The sequence below is a fragment of the Suhomyces tanzawaensis genome (assembly GCF_001661415.1).
Source record: "Suhomyces tanzawaensis NRRL Y-17324 unplaced genomic scaffold CANTAscaffold_7, whole genome shotgun sequence".
Lineage (NCBI taxonomy): Eukaryota > Fungi > Ascomycota > Pichiomycetes > Serinales > Debaryomycetaceae > Suhomyces > Suhomyces tanzawaensis.
The window spans coordinates 150,409-165,293 of record NW_017963642.1 but is presented as its reverse complement, the minus strand read 5'-3'; the positions used below and the strand labels follow the sequence as shown (position 1 = coordinate 165,293).

General features: G+C 46.7%; 6 protein-coding genes and 2 non-coding genes across 8 annotated transcripts; 6 read left to right on the top strand and 2 right to left on the bottom strand.

Moving 5' to 3' along the window:
• The first annotated feature begins 166 nt into the window (after positions 1-166).
• On the top strand, positions 167-1,090 carry CANTADRAFT_302266 (60S ribosomal protein eL22). Its single transcript, XM_020208338.1, has 2 exons — positions 167-358; positions 624-1,090. The coding sequence occupies exons 1-2, from the start codon at positions 347-349 to the stop codon at positions 972-974; spliced, it is 363 nt and encodes a 120-aa protein (XP_020062367.1). The 5' UTR covers positions 167-346; the 3' UTR covers positions 975-1,090.
• Positions 1,091-1,483: 393 nt separating this feature from the next.
• CANTADRAFT_t235 lies at positions 1,484-1,590 on the top strand. The gene has a single exon. It is a non-coding gene; the product is annotated as a tRNA-Pro (tRNA).
• An 11-nt stretch (positions 1,591-1,601) lies between these two features.
• On the top strand, positions 1,602-1,703 carry CANTADRAFT_t236. Its single transcript has one exon. It is a non-coding gene; the product is annotated as a tRNA-Pro (tRNA).
• Positions 1,704-2,566: 863 nt separating this feature from the next.
• On the bottom strand, positions 2,567-2,752 carry CANTADRAFT_56501 (uncharacterized protein; the record flags this gene model as incomplete). The annotated part of the gene is made up of 1 exon (XM_020210601.1): positions 2,567-2,752. The coding sequence occupies one exon, from the start codon at positions 2,750-2,752 to the stop codon at positions 2,567-2,569; it is 186 nt and encodes a 61-aa protein (XP_020062366.1).
• An 806-nt stretch (positions 2,753-3,558) lies between these two features.
• Positions 3,559-5,607, bottom strand: LYS4 (homoaconitate hydratase; the record flags this gene model as incomplete). Its single annotated transcript, XM_020210550.1, has 1 exon — positions 3,559-5,607. One exon carries the CDS (start codon positions 5,605-5,607, stop codon positions 3,559-3,561), a length of 2,049 nt encoding a protein of 682 aa, XP_020062365.1.
• Positions 5,608-6,904: 1,297 nt separating this feature from the next.
• RCE1 (CAAX prenyl protease) lies at positions 6,905-7,714 on the top strand (the record flags this gene model as incomplete). Its single annotated transcript, XM_020206957.1, has 1 exon — positions 6,905-7,714. One exon carries the CDS (start codon positions 6,905-6,907, stop codon positions 7,712-7,714), a length of 810 nt encoding a protein of 269 aa, XP_020062364.1.
• Positions 7,715-8,149: 435 nt separating this feature from the next.
• ZDS1 (Zds1p) lies at positions 8,150-12,481 on the top strand (the record flags this gene model as incomplete). Its single annotated transcript, XM_020211170.1, has 1 exon — positions 8,150-12,481. The coding sequence occupies one exon, from the start codon at positions 8,150-8,152 to the stop codon at positions 12,479-12,481; it is 4,332 nt and encodes a 1,443-aa protein (XP_020062363.1).
• Positions 12,482-13,010: 529 nt separating this feature from the next.
• SCS7 (fatty acid alpha-hydroxylase) lies at positions 13,011-14,138 on the top strand (the record flags this gene model as incomplete). The annotated part of the gene is made up of 1 exon (XM_020211854.1): positions 13,011-14,138. The coding sequence occupies one exon, from the start codon at positions 13,011-13,013 to the stop codon at positions 14,136-14,138; it is 1,128 nt and encodes a 375-aa protein (XP_020062362.1).
• Between the last annotated feature and the right edge of the window lie 747 nt (positions 14,139-14,885).

Below are 14,885 nucleotides of genomic sequence, written 5' to 3'. Positions count from 1 at the left end.
TAAGGGTATGAGATGAGACAATGTGAGTAATAAAATTTGTGTGATTGGATTCCCACCCCCCAAGCGGCGGACAACTGCATATCGGAGATAGATGGTCGGTCACGTTCTCCAAGAGTCATGAGTCAACATAACTCCAGCGTGGTGGCTTGGGTGATTCATGCGCACTCCATGAGTCATCACGAGCTTTCCCTCAAATCTAGGGTTGAAGCCCCAAGTCACAAATCCACCCGCGTCAGTCTGAGTGTTTAGCGCACGACTTTTCGTCCCATCGGCAGGTCGCCCTGCAAGGTATATATGTTCGAGCGACAAATTTGTTCATCTTTTTCTTCATCCAACAATAATAGAAATGGCTCCAATTGTATGTATACTAATGACCTATAGATAATTACAGGATCCCAATGCACGGGTAAGTGGTGAAGAGTTTTATTGCTCCAGTTGAAAGAATTTTTTTTGGGAGAAAGTCAGCAATGACATCCATTTTTTTGATCTAAAGCATTCTAGATACTTTTATAAAACCTGATAACGCAAACCCGTCCCTGGGCTATGCTGTCTTTATCTGGAATACGGGTGCCTGTGGCATGTGTATTTGTCGATAATAGTGCGGTAGGCTAACATGGGAATAGACCAACAAGAAGGCTAAGGCCGCTAAGAAGTTCGTCGTTGACACCACCGGTCCAGTCGAAAACGGTGTTTTCGACCAAGAAGGTTACGTCAAGTACTTGGTTGAACACATCAAGATCGAAGGTCTTGTCGGTAACTTAGGTGACGACATCTCCGTTTCCTCTGAAGGTAACAAGGTTATTGTTGTTTCCAACGCTAAGTTCTCCGGTAAGTACTTGAAGTACTTGACCAAGAGATACTTGAAGAAGAACCAAATCAGAGACTGGATCAGATTCGTCTCCGTCAAGCAAAACCAATACTCTTTGCAATTCTACTCCGTTGCTGACGAAGAAGAAGAAGAAGACGAAGAATAAATTATTTAGCTAGTTCTATACTAAATAAATAGTTTATTTCTTGGTTTTGTTTTATACTTTGTTTATTCGGGTTTTAGGTTAATTAAATGTATCTTGCTTTATGAACGAAAACACTGTAGTGAATGTTACACCTGAGAATGGCAGCGAGTGCCGGATAGGTGGTTTTGCCAACAGTAACGTGCTGAAGGTGTCAATGGTCGGGGTGATGTCATTTAGGGCCCGAACTGCTGTATGTTTTGGAATGCTCGCAGTTCCGGTGGATGGTGGATTATGCTCACAGTTCACAATAAAACTAAAATGTGCACTTTTCAGCGTAGGTGGCTTCCAAGCAATGCAGCGCCACCTCACGGTGGATCCAAACTGGAATACTGCACATCACACTTATCCCAGCGCTTGTTTGTTTGATGGATACCGCATACCACTACTGGGAAGACAAGGTAAAGTCACGTGAGCATGTCACATGATAAGACAGAGTGCACACATTCGCGCCAAAAACTTACACAAGAATCGGGCGTGTGGTCTAGTGGTATGATTCTCGCTTTGGGCGGACTGCTCAGGCAACTGAGCTGACTAACAAGCATGCGAGAGGCCCTGGGTTCAATTCCCAGCTCGCCCCCATTCTTCTTAGGGCGTGTGGTCTAGTGGTATGATTCTCGCTTTGGGTGTTGTCGTGGAAACACGCAAATACAAATATGCGAGAGGCCCTGGGTTCAATTCCCAGCTCGCCCCTAATTTTTTTGGAACTATTGCTTCATCAACACATTATTATTGAACAGAGATCCCTGTGATAAGCACGGATGATAGTGATTCGCGGAGTTATCGCTAGCGGTCATGTGTGGGCAAGTAATCACGAATCTCGAGTCTTTTAAGCACACCAAACGGTTGTTCCGGTTACATCATCTGCGGGGAAGTGCTTAGATGCGAGGTGGTTGCTTTTTACAGAATCCAAACATACGAACTGACTACCATTTCCGTTGCCGCGACCACCACGAATGTCGCAATTTTCGAGGTGGAGTAGCGCTAACGGTCGATCGAACGATGGAGGCCAATTTACGACCAAGGGTGGTTTGGGTCACCCACCAACTGGAATCTAGAGAAACAGAGTTGATGACAGGAAGTAGGCTGGCCACCGTGTCCAGGGGGTAGTTCCTTGAATTCCAGGTCTAGCAAACATACGGCAATCCAGCCATTCGTTTCATCGTGTTTCCTCATCCCAAGTGTGGGGAAGCGACAGTGCCCGTTTTGTAGTATTTTCATGCATCGAACAAACGATTCAAAAAATATGTGACTACAGAAAGAATCAAACAACCATATTGCTACAAGACTGTGGATGACTACACCAAAGTTAGATGAGAATGACGTGTAATAAATAGCAGCTGGCTATGATGCCAGCTAGGTGGGGTTGGGTGGAAATGAAGAAATGTACACCCAGTTAGCCCTGCACGCAGGACGGCGATGCATGTCAGGCAATGCGAGATGTGCAACCCTTGAATGCGGAGAAACACAGATCATTGACAACATCGTGGGGTGATGGAGGAGGCAAAGGGTAGGGGACGAAATGAACTGTAGTGTAGGGAGGTCTAAGAGGGTGTCTAGTTGATATTATTGTACATCTTGTGCTTGAACGACGACACCACGATGTTGTAGTTGTAGACAAAGTTGTTGGAGAAGGTCACTACCAACTCACTGAAGATCAACACCATCATGGAGATGTTGATCACGTAGTAGATGAAGGTGTCTAGCACCATGTACGCCAGCTCGAAAGCGTTGGAGAACATGTTCAAGAAGGTTGCGAACAACACTTGGAATGGAGATAAAAGCTTGAGCATTGAGGACATTAGAACGGGAGTGGAGTGTTTTGATCAAAGAAATCGATGAAGGATACTCCACCTTTGGAGATTCTCCGGCTTATATAGTTGGTGATAAGTCACAGTCTGGTGTTGACGTTTTGTGTAATTGCAATTTGTGCAGGATGCGTTTTGTGGTAATGTAAGTTCCCCCTAGTGGTGTGCGGGATGAATGTCGGGGTGCCAAAAGTGCGTCACGAGGCTTACGTACTACACTGCGGAGCGGCTCGGTACCGCCACCGCCCGCTCGCTACTGTGCCGTTTTGGGCACTCGGTCCTTTCCGACTGGCCTAATTAGTCGCGAGGGGCAGATGCGGGACGCCTGTCGGACGCTTTGGTGGATGACGTGGCGGGACATGGTTCAAAGCAATGTCCCCAATTCTAGGCCCCCGATATTACTTGCATATGCTAGTTTCTTTTGGCGTGCTCATTTCATGACATCGCTGGGTCCTTAATCGTGCTGAAAAATTCCCGTTAGGGCTCGTCTGTGCTGTCGGTATCGGCAGCAGGTTTCTGTCATTCCATGCACATTATCATATGCATTTCTCGCTAATAATTCGGGCGTCAACGGCCACGATTACGTAACGGAATTACCTTTATCTGTGGCCTAATTATCCGGAAATTAGCTGCGATCTAGACCAGTCGTGGTATGACGAACCAGGGCAGAAATTCCACTCTTGCCATCGCTCAAAGGGTCTACGGATGAAAGAAACGTGTATGTGTATTATGCAATAGGCTTATTGTTTTCCAAGTTCAGATTTGACCCATCCTTCTAATCCTCCCTTGACGATAATGTCCTGTAAGTTGGCACCCAATTCACCAACCTTTTGGTTCAAAATTAAGTTGCCTTCAGAGTCAGCAACGTACACCTGCGCCTTGGTGACGTCCCATTTCAAGAACCAACCGGTACGGATCGTCAACTCGCTGGAACCGTGGTACTTTTCTCTCAATTTGTTAATCAAATCGGGAATCTCCAAGGTTAACAAGGCGTTGTTAATAGAGTTTCTGGAAAAGATATTACCAAAAGATCCTGCGACCACCAACTTCATGCCGCGGGCCAAGATACAGGTAGCAGCCTGCTCCCTGGAAGATCCGGTACCAAAGTTGAATCCAGAAATAATGATGTCGCCCGCCTTGGTTTTGGAGTGAAATTCACTATCGTAGTTTTCCATACAGACCTCGGCCATTCTTTCCTTGCTGACATCATCTTGATAGGTGTATTTTCCTGGATAAATACCATCGGTGTTAATGTTGTCAGCGTTACAGAGGATCAACTCACCTTCAATGGATTTGGGGAATCCAGCCAAAACTTCAACCCCACTAGCCTCGCCTTCTTCTTCAACGATTTCGGCTTCTTCGCTAGGGATTGTCAACGACTTGACAATCTCAGGGTTGGCTGGAACTGGCTTTCCTTGTAATTCTTCAGGTCCACCAATCTTACCCAAGACCGCAGAGGCTGCAACCACCTCAGGAGAGGCCAAGTAGGCCAAAGCGTCTTTGGAACCCATTCTTCCCTTGAAGTTACGGTTGGTGGCTGAAATGCCAACTTCTCCATCCTTCAACAAACCAGCACCTAAACCGATACATGGACCACAACCGGCAGGCAATGGAATGGCACCAGCGTTGATAATGTCTTGCCATGCACCAATAGCCTCAGCATCCTTTTGGACGTTGGAGGAGGCAGCAGCAACGTAGAATTCAACCCCTTCAGCGACCTTGTGGCCCTTGATGATATCGGCAGCAGCCTTGATGTCACTCAATCTGGAATTGGTACAGGAGACCAAGTATGCCTTGTTGATAGCAATGTTCTGGTTAGATAATTCGTGCAATGAGGTGGATACCTTAACGGAGTTTGGACCAGAGACGTATGGAGACAATGAAGCCAAGTCAACCACCAAATGTTTGGCATAAACGGCGTCGGCATCAGACTCGAGTTTGTTATCCACGATGGCCTGGACAGTCTTGGAGTTGACTCTTGGATGTGGCTGAGGCAATTTTTCGATTCTCTGGTTGTAGAATTCCACGAGCACATCATCCACGGGGAATAACCCGGAAAGAGCACCCCATTCGGTGGTCATGTTGGCAATGGTCAATCTGTAGTCCACTGACAAGTTCTTGACACCTTCACCAGTGAATTCTATAGCGTGGTTCAACACCTCATCGTTGTTGAAAATACCACACAACGCAACAATCACGTCCTTACCAGTCACTCCCTTGGGAAGTTCGTTGATCAACTCGACCTTGGCCACAGGAGGAATCTGCCACCAGGTCTGTCCAGTGGCCCAGATGGAGGCAGCGTCGGTTCTGACGATGGGGGTACCCAAAGACCCAACCCCTCCGTAGGTGTTGGAGTGGGAATCGGACGCAACTGTCAAGTTCAACGGGAAAGCGTAGCCCTCCTCAATCATGATTTGGTGACCAATACCTCTTCCAGCGGGATAGAAGTCGATGCCCTGTTCTTTGGCGAAGTTCTGGATGTTGGCGTACTTCTCCAAGTTCTTGTCGGACTTGTTTTGCACGTCGTGGTCCAAAGTACACACGATCTGCTTGCGATCTTTGACCTTGGTGGCACCCAACCCCATGAACTTGGTGGCCACGGGCCACGAGTTGTCGTGGGACATACAGTGTGCTGGTTTGATGGTGACGTAGTCTCCACTATGCACTTCTTTGCCGTGGGGCAAACCTATCGAGTACTTTTGCACGATCTTTTCTGTCAAGTTTTGGCCTCTGGACAAGGCAGGCGTGGAGGCCAACCCTCTATAGTGTAATCGTAACAAGCGGGTCATTGTGGGTGATTTTGAAAAGCAGAGGACTGAAAAATTCAAAATCACGGTGACTATCTTCTCCAGATTATGCGGCTCTTGGATGAGTCAGACCTACCGGAGCGCTTAGCATTGGCCAGCCGATAAGGGAAACACACGTGACTGCAACCCCGGGTTTCGGCAGGTCTACTGTGCAGTCCACTCACAGTGGTATCTGGTGGAGGTCTGCTGAAGTATTGTTGTGTGTGCTTCGAACGACCAAGGGACATTCTTCCTTCATCCAAGTGCATACCTACCAGCCGATACCCGACTTAGGTCCAGTCTAATTTCTTTGTCCAGTAACTGCCGCATCTTTCATTGGATGTTTGTCATACTCTAGGGCAATAAAAGTAACCTTCCGTCCACGTACCTGACTTTTCGGGTTGACATAGCTTGCAAGTACTGACCCTTGCCTATATCTTATTTCTTTTTGATTTCTTTGATTCAAGTGCAGTAATAAATGCTAGCGCATAAAAGCAACCAAGTCCTCAAATAGTGGAGTTGTAAGACATGCTCACCAGCATCAAGATTTTTCTGTGAAAATTACCAACCATTTAACATTTCTGACAGAATGCAAAGCTCTGATATTGGATTTAGATAAGAATTCTAAAGATTGGAGCGAATGTTGGTGGTTCTGTAGAAAAATAACAAAAGCATTAACATGGCAATCTTTAGGTCGGAAGCTGGTCCAAACAGTTTCGCTTCTTAGTGCAATACAAGGACCTTAACGGACACAGGGCTTTCTCACTAGTCAATTAGCTTAACTTTCCCGGTACCAAGTGCTCAAACAAAAAAATTGTACTGGAACGGCGAGTTGGGAATATGAATCACCTATCCCATTCATAGCGAATCTCTCTGTGTCCACCCCGTACCCCCAATAAGAACCTTGTACAACAACCACCAACTGGACAATTGCCAACCCCATTAATGGTACCTGGAGTGCTATATGAGCCTTTTTACTGGAGAGAAATCGCCTTCTTCTTTTGTTCCAAGTCGATGCCTATCAATTGGGTGCAAGATATGAAGCGACATTACTTGGGAATTCAACGATATCGTTGATGGAGCGACATTACCTGAAGTACTGTATCCAATAGGCAACATTATTGATATCCAGTATAGATATTCCTGACCAGCTCTTCCCCCGTGCAGTGAACTCAGAATATGGCCAAAGTGTTTCCCAACGACTAGTTACTTCCTGTAGACGACATTATCTCTCCAATTGACACTTCGAAACTCACGTGACCACACATACATCTTCCTCTCTCTCCCACTGTTGCCCACCATGCATATCTTGTTAGCCATCTCCATCGCGTCCTCGTACGTGTTCAGCATCTACTTCAGGCAGCCTGCTGCCCTACGCGGCCAGCACAGGGACCAGCCTGCCGTGATCCGTCACCGCATCGCCCGTGTCACCATGCTTTGCGCTGGATGGGTGGTGGTGGTGCCAGCACTTCTTCACTACTGGGATGGCCTGCGGTACTACGACGTGATCCGCGAGCTAGGACTCGTTCCAGGCATGGGAACTCGCACGTTGGCCCAGGACGTGGCCAATATCGCCAAAAGCGCCCTGTTGATCTCCGTGTTGTACCTGGCAGTGATCGTGGACTACCTCCGCCAGGGACCATCGCTCGCTGGCGATGTGCGCGACGGGTTCTTAACGCTCCACGGGTTCCGGGACCATGTGTTCGCTCCGTTGTCCGAGGAGCTCATCTACCGCAGCTTGATTATCACCGTGTTGGTGCACGGAGGCGTGAGTCGCCACACCCAGCTGCTCTTGTGGACGTCGTTGTTGTTTGGCATTGCCCACGTCCACCACGGCGTGGTGTTGGTGCGCACCACCAAATTGCCGGTGGGAATGGTGGTGGCCAACGCCGGCTTCCAGACAGTATACACCACCGTGTTTGGCATGGTGGCCATCCAGGTGTACCTCTGGTACGGCAGCGTGTGGTGTCCCGCGGTGGTGCACGCGGCGTGCAACCTCATGGGGTTCCCAGCCATCACGGTGGCGAGCCTGGCGCCCTGGCAGGCCCTGTACTACGTGCTCCTATTGGCTGGCGTGGTCCTGTTTAGTCGTCTAATTGGTTTGTTTTGAGGCTGCCAGGCACCACCTCGCATTATTTCCGCTTGTGGCCACCTACTGTCTGTCACCTTTGGCAATCGCGCGTGCGCTCGCTAGCCGACTCGTTTATAGCCTATGGTAACCATGTCGTGCCACCCCTCCAGGCGTAGAAGGCAACGTGACCACCCTGCCGTGACCACCCTGCCGTGACCTCCCGCAACCTCACGTCCTCGTTTGCTTGTAGTTCCACTGGCATTCCCCACCTGTATACGGCCCCTTTTCGCTCGGCCCCCCCACACGACTTTCGTGTTGATTTGATCTACTCTATTCTTTGTCTGAACTGGTGAATTTCGGGTTCAGTCGTTCTGGTGTCTTTCAGGTGTACCCTCGTTCTTTGCATCCGCCGTTCCCTCCTGGCCGCCCCACCTACCACCCCTCTGCATATCTATATGATTCATTCCACCCACCATGCCTCAACCAACAAACTATGAGTCTGCTGTCCAGGATATCGAGCAGGAGAAGAAAATGGTGGCCGCGTTGAAGCGGTTGTCCATCGGCAACATGATGAGCTACGATCCCGACTTGCCCATGGAGAACATGGAGCAGCAGTTGCGGTTCCAGCACAACGCCGAGGACCCCCATCCGTCCTCCTCCACCATACCCTCTTCTGCCAGCTCCTCAGCACCCTCCGGCACCAGTTCGCCGTTAAGAAGGCGCTCTACCTTGTCCAGGAACCTGTCGTTGAAACGAGACCACCGCGACGACCAGAGCTACGAGTCGGACGAGTTCTTCGACGCAGAAGACAACGACCAGTTCTATGACAGCTCCAACGCCTTGCTATGGGTCCCGGCAAACTTGCATCCCGAGGTCAATCCTGACAAGTTCAAGATCCATGTCAAGTCCACGGTGGAGGAAATCATGGAACGCAAATTGAGCAGGAAAAGCTCGTTGTCTCGCAACTCGTCTCTCAGCACCAGCTCGTTGCCCGTGGAGGAGACCTCGGAGTCCACCATACCCGCATTGCAGGAGGAGAAGTCCGAGCCAGATGCCTCCAAAGACAAGCGAGAATCGTTCCATCAGCATCGTTTCAGCAATCCTTCTTTGCGTGATTTGACCCATGAGCTTGAAAAGCTCTCCAAAATTGCCGGCATGGATGCCAATGACGCCGTCACCTTGGCAAGAACATTATCAACGTCATCCTTAGGCTACACGGATGTAGAAAAATTGGCCATGGACGAATTAAGCTCATCCCCACATACTTCCCCACTGCATGCCCCCAAAAGAGCTAAAAGCGAAAAGAGTATTGACGACCCATACGATTCCGAGGATGATGCCTCCATTGATCCAGATTCTCCAACCGCAAATAAGGACAAGACCGTCTTAGGCTCCCATGACAACTCACAACCTATATCTTCAACCTTGCACTTGCAACAGCGTTTACAGCAACAATTTTTCCAGAGCCAGTCCGACAAGGAGGACGATCCAGAGGACCCAAAGGAACTGCATAGTCATCAAGCACCCAAGCATCCAGATTCAAGTTCTCGCGCAGCCCATGACTTTGCTTTGAAGAGAAGCAGGAGACCAGACTACAGAAAGCCAAGCGCTACTAGTGTGGCTCCAGCATTGGGTTCCAATTTACAAAGTTCGAAGCACGGCAAGTTGGCAGAGTTGAGAAACAATTTGAATGCTAGTTTTGGGAATGAAGTAGTTCCTCAAAAGGATGGCTATAATAACAAGTCTTCCACTAGCCACAAAAGCTTTGACAAGAAAAGTGCCCGTGATTCACAACTCTTATTCAGCTACAGAAACCCAAACGAACCACCCCCAAGCAAGAATGGCGATAATTCATCCTCCAAAAAAGTAGCCCACGATTCAGGTTCACCATATCCATCGTCTGCTACCTCTCATTCTGTTGAGCTGCAATTTACACCAAAGTTTAACAATCAAAACTTGACGGCAAAAAGAATCTCCCGGATTAAGTCAATACAGACTGGACTTGAACCAGACAAGTCTAGACCACGTCAAGCTCCTCCCACTCAACCATACCCAAACCAGGACTTGAATTATGTTCCATCTACAGGCAGCTCGAAACATAGATCTCATCAAGGTCACCAATCGACCCGATCACAGCAATCACACCAGCATCAACCACACCAGAAACAATCACACCAGAAGCAGCCACATTCGCAACATATGCATCATCAACAGCAACAGCAACTGCACCAACCACTACCACAACAACAGCAGCAACAGCTACAACAACAACATCAGCAACATCAGCAACATCAGCAACATCAGCAACAACAGCAACATCAGCAACCTCACCATCATACTCGCCACCATCATAGGTCCGACAGAAGTTCCAGCCCTATAGAACTTCCACAGCTAGAGGAAAACCGTGCCAGACGCCATCACCGTAGTAGCCGCAAAAAGACAGGGTACCAGAAGACTTTACATCAGCCTCATGTCACTACCCCTTCTATGAATGAGAAGTCTCAACAATTGAACCAGAATTTGGATTTATTGAGATCCGAGATAAATGAGTTCAAGGAAAGCTTGAACAAAAACGAATCAGTTAGTCAAGGTAGCAGAAAGAGTTCATCTTCATCCCAGAAATTGGTTCCACAAGATGAAAGACCAACTATTGGGGGCACATCAAGCGAGCACAACGAGGCAGACTTCAGCTTTGAACTTAGTTATCAAGACATTAGCTATGAGGATTCTTTGGGTATTGAGAGGGAAGTGTTGACCGAATTGGGTAGGTCAACTCAGCCTACTTCCAATATTCTCGATTCTGAAGATATCAGATTTGATGGTTCCCGCAAAGACTCTCAGAGTGATGAAGTTCCTACGAACACCGTCAACGATATCCTAGCAGGCCGCGCAACAAATGTTGCCAACCTGGCTACCGAGAGAGATTTTGTCGGTTCGGAGAGAGATAGACGTCAAGATTCACCATTTTTGGATAATAGGGCTAAATCATTATCCAAAGATCAGAATCAACGTCTTGAATCGAACCTGGCCCATGAATCGAAATTGCAGTCACCACCCAAAAGTTATAGGCATCAAGCTCAAGCAGCTAATATTCAAGACAAAGTGCAATCCGAGGATTCTTCCATTCAACAAGCCCAGCAATTTTATGGAAGAGAAATCAAGAGCGAATCACCATACCCCTCTCCTAACCTTAACGATCATTCTCAAATCCCTCAATCCAAACAGAAAAAGTTGGAAGAGCAATTGCATCAAATAGAGTTGGACGAAGCAGGAGTTGCTTCATTGGAAGCAACAGCAAGGTCTCAAAAGGATGGGGAAAAGGTATCCACTAACGAGTTAGAGAATATCTATGATCAGAAATTGTCCATGGAAAGCCAAAAGAGTATTCCCATTTCTAAAAAGTCGGTGGATATTATACACCCTATTTCTGAAACTGAATTTTCTGATGACTCTAGTTTTGAAACGTCACCAACCAAGGCTGTCAGAAAGAAAAAGTCGTTCGGTGTGCTCCAAAACAATTCGTCTCCTTCTTTGGAGTCTGGTCCAAATAAAAGTCCTACTAAGAAATTGAAAAAGAAGAAGTCTTGGCCATGGTTGAAGGAAAGATCAGTCAGTCTTTCGTCCGCTGAAGGTAACAACTTACCCACTGTTACAGAATCGCCATCACCTTCACGGTCTGTTTCAACTCCAGAAATGTTATCTAGGCCCGAAGATGAGGAAGAAACCAAGGTGAAATCCAAGCATGCTAGCGAGGGCAAGGAGAACATGATTACTAAATTGTTCAAGAAGAAGAAGCCGGCCGTACAACCCTCGAACGCTTCTGTCCATTCTGTTGAGTCGAAGGACTCAGGTGTTGTGGTTGACTATGAATCTGACTCAGAATCAAAGAAGAGCGTAAAAAAGAAGAGTAGTGGGATTTTCAAGATGAAGAGCAAGCCCAAGCTTGTGGAAAGAGAATTGAGAGAGGCTGATCATGAAAATTTAGTTGCTAATGTGAATGCAGAAACAGCAGCCGCAGGCAAATTGGTAAAAGCAGCGGAAACAACACAATTAGAAGAAAAGGTAAACCCAGATAATGAAGTTGAAACCATAAAGACTCAAACTGTCAAGAGCAAGAAGCAAGAGAGCCTTGCGTCTCCAATTGATGATATCAAAATGAGTGAAGCTATGGAGAAGAAAGATGCCAAGGACAAGAAGAAGTCCAAGTCGAAGTTTAGTAGGAAATCACAGGACAAGAAGGACATCGAGGAAGAAAAGGCGTTAAAGCAAGAGCAAGAAGAGGAAGAAAAATCGGCAGAGAAGCCCCAGACCACCCATGAAGTGCAAGAAAAATTGAAGAAGTCCATCAAAAGAACATCCAAGGCTAACCAACCTATTGTGTTCACTGACTCTGCGTTTGGGTTTCCGTTGCCTCCACCATCCCAGTCCACTTTGGTTATGTTGGATTACCGGTTTCCAGTACACGTTGAAAGGGCCATTTACAGATTATCGCATTTGAAGCTTGCCAACCCCAAGCGGTCTCTCAGAGAACAGGTGTTGTTGTCCAATTTCATGTATGCGTACCTTAACTTGGTGGACCACACGTTGCACTTAGAGCAACATATGACGAACGGGGACTCCGGACAAGACGAGTTGGACGACAATAACGACAAGGACATGGTATTTGCTAGTGACGAGCACATGCTCATGGAAGGGGACAACATCGATGAAATCGATGATAGCGACCTCGTGCCGAATGACGACTCAATCCCCATAGACTTGGATATTGCAGATATGGACAACGCCAATGCAGGCATACAAGTTTAGTTGGAGTAGCATGCCCAATATTCTATCCGTGATAGGGATACTCATGCTGGGAGTATCAGCTGGAAGAGGCTTGCCAATCAGTGGTAACATAGAACTAATAGAAGTTAGAGTAGCGTCAGTGTGTATTACAAGAGTAAATTCATGCCAGTGCGGTAGTACTAAGAGTAGCTTCCATAATATTTTTTCTAATGACAAGCATAATCAGATGTTCAGTTCCAAATAGTCTGCAAGTCCATAAATGTAGTAGAGAATGAAGTTGATTCACCAATAAAGACGAATTTCTGGATTCCAACTAGACCCACCCAGTGCCCACAATTCCGCGCACATGCCGGTGTTCCAGAGAATAGGAGAAGTCATCACCCAATCCGTCTCCACAGACCGAAACTTGACAGGCGCAGCCAAACCCCTGCATCACGTGTACAAAGAAATTTTCATAACAAACGGCCTACCGTGTCAGGCCACCCATACTTGTGTTTCCACTATATAAACGGCACACCTGCAAACCCCTCAACGTGAACCACTAAACATCATGGGTAGATCTTTACCTTTGTTATCCACTGAACAAGTCAGCAAGCATAGCACCCCCAAGGACTGCTGGGTCACCTTGTACAACCGTAAGGTGTACGACGTGACGGACTTCTTGGAAGAACATCCTGGAGGAGCTGATCTTATCTATCCTTATGCCGGCAAGGACATCACCCAGATCATGGCTGACACCTTATCCCACGAGCACTCGGAAAGTGCCTACGAAATGTTGGACGATGGCATGTTGGTGGGATACTTGGCCACTGCCGAGGAAGAAGACGAACTATTGAACAACAGAAACCGTACACTGGTGGAAGTGAAGTTGAACGAGCCTAAAATCGACTTGTCCGAGTTCCAGGACGAGCTTCCAGCCATGGAGTACTTATCAATTCAGACCGACTTTGCCGAAGATGCTAAGAAGCACAAGTTCCTTGACTTGAACAAGCCTTTGCTTATGCAAGTGTTGACTGGTGGCTTTTCCAAGGACTTCTACTTGGACCAGGTCCACAGACCAAGACATTACGGTAAGGGTTCGGCTCCGTTGTTCGGAAACTTTTTGGAGCCTCTTTCATTAACTCCTTGGTGGCTCGTGCCTTTGATTTGGCTTCCATGCAACTTTGCCATCTTTTACGTTGGTTTTGTCAACCAAAACAAGGTGATCGCATTAAGTTTCTGGGTGTTAGGTCTTTGCATTTGGACTTTTGTTGAGTACTGCTTACATCGTTTTATTTTCCACTTGGACGGATACTTACCTGACCACCCACTTGCTTTGACCCTCCATTTCTTATTGCATGGTATCCACCATTACTTACCTATGGATACCAAGAGATTGGTGTTGCCACCAACCTTATTCATTGTGTTGGCCTATCCATTCTACAAGTTGGTATTTGCAGTTTTCCCATTCTACATGGCTTGTTCTGGATTTGCCGGTGGAACCCTTGGTTATATCATGTATGATGTGACCCATTACGTCTTGCATCATACTAAGTTGCCTCAATTCTTGCAAGAGTTGAAGACTTATCACTTGGAACATCACTACAAGAATTACGAGATGGGTTTTGGTGTTACCAGCAGGTTTTGGGATGTTATTTTCGAAACCGAAATTTACAATACTTTTGAAAAAAGAAATTAATCAATGACTTCATGTGTTACGTTCAATCGGGAAACTTAATTAAATTTTTTACTGGAAAGGTGACTGGATAAATTTACCTTTTGGTGTATATAGCTTAGAATAGTCTACTATGACTTTGATCGGTCCTAATTTCCCTGACCTGATCAATTGTTGATGTGAAAATAAAAATATGCATGGCTTTAACTATACCCAGTCGTAACTAATGAGACAATCTAGGTTATATATTGAAATCCTCAAGACGATAGGCATCTCCATCTAGCTTATTCGAACCGTAGTTTAATGCAGTATTTCTGATTTGCTCGGGCTCTGGATTTTTCTCCTCTACCTTTCTGATAAACTTTTGGGTTCTATCATTCCAAAACAAATTGTTTATTCTGGCTTGGGCATCCACTCTACCCATGAAGACCGTCTTTAGGTCGTGATTGATCCTGATTTGTTTGTTTCTTCTTTCCGTATAAGTTCTTGCAACATCACCATAATGAGGCAATGCGATACTCTCCAAGTATTCAAGTACATTGAAGTTACGTTTGTCTGTGTTTTCCTGACTAAGATCGACAGGGTCTTCTGAATCATGCTGATCTGAAATGTATTCGTCCTCATCGTCGTATTCGTATCGATAATCGATGTTTTCGAACATCGCTTCGCAAGTATTGTATAACTCAGCATACTTTTCTGGCTTATACATGGAATATGGTGATTCCATTGCACTTAGTCCAGAAAGAAGGATTTGCTGCCACTTGACAGTTT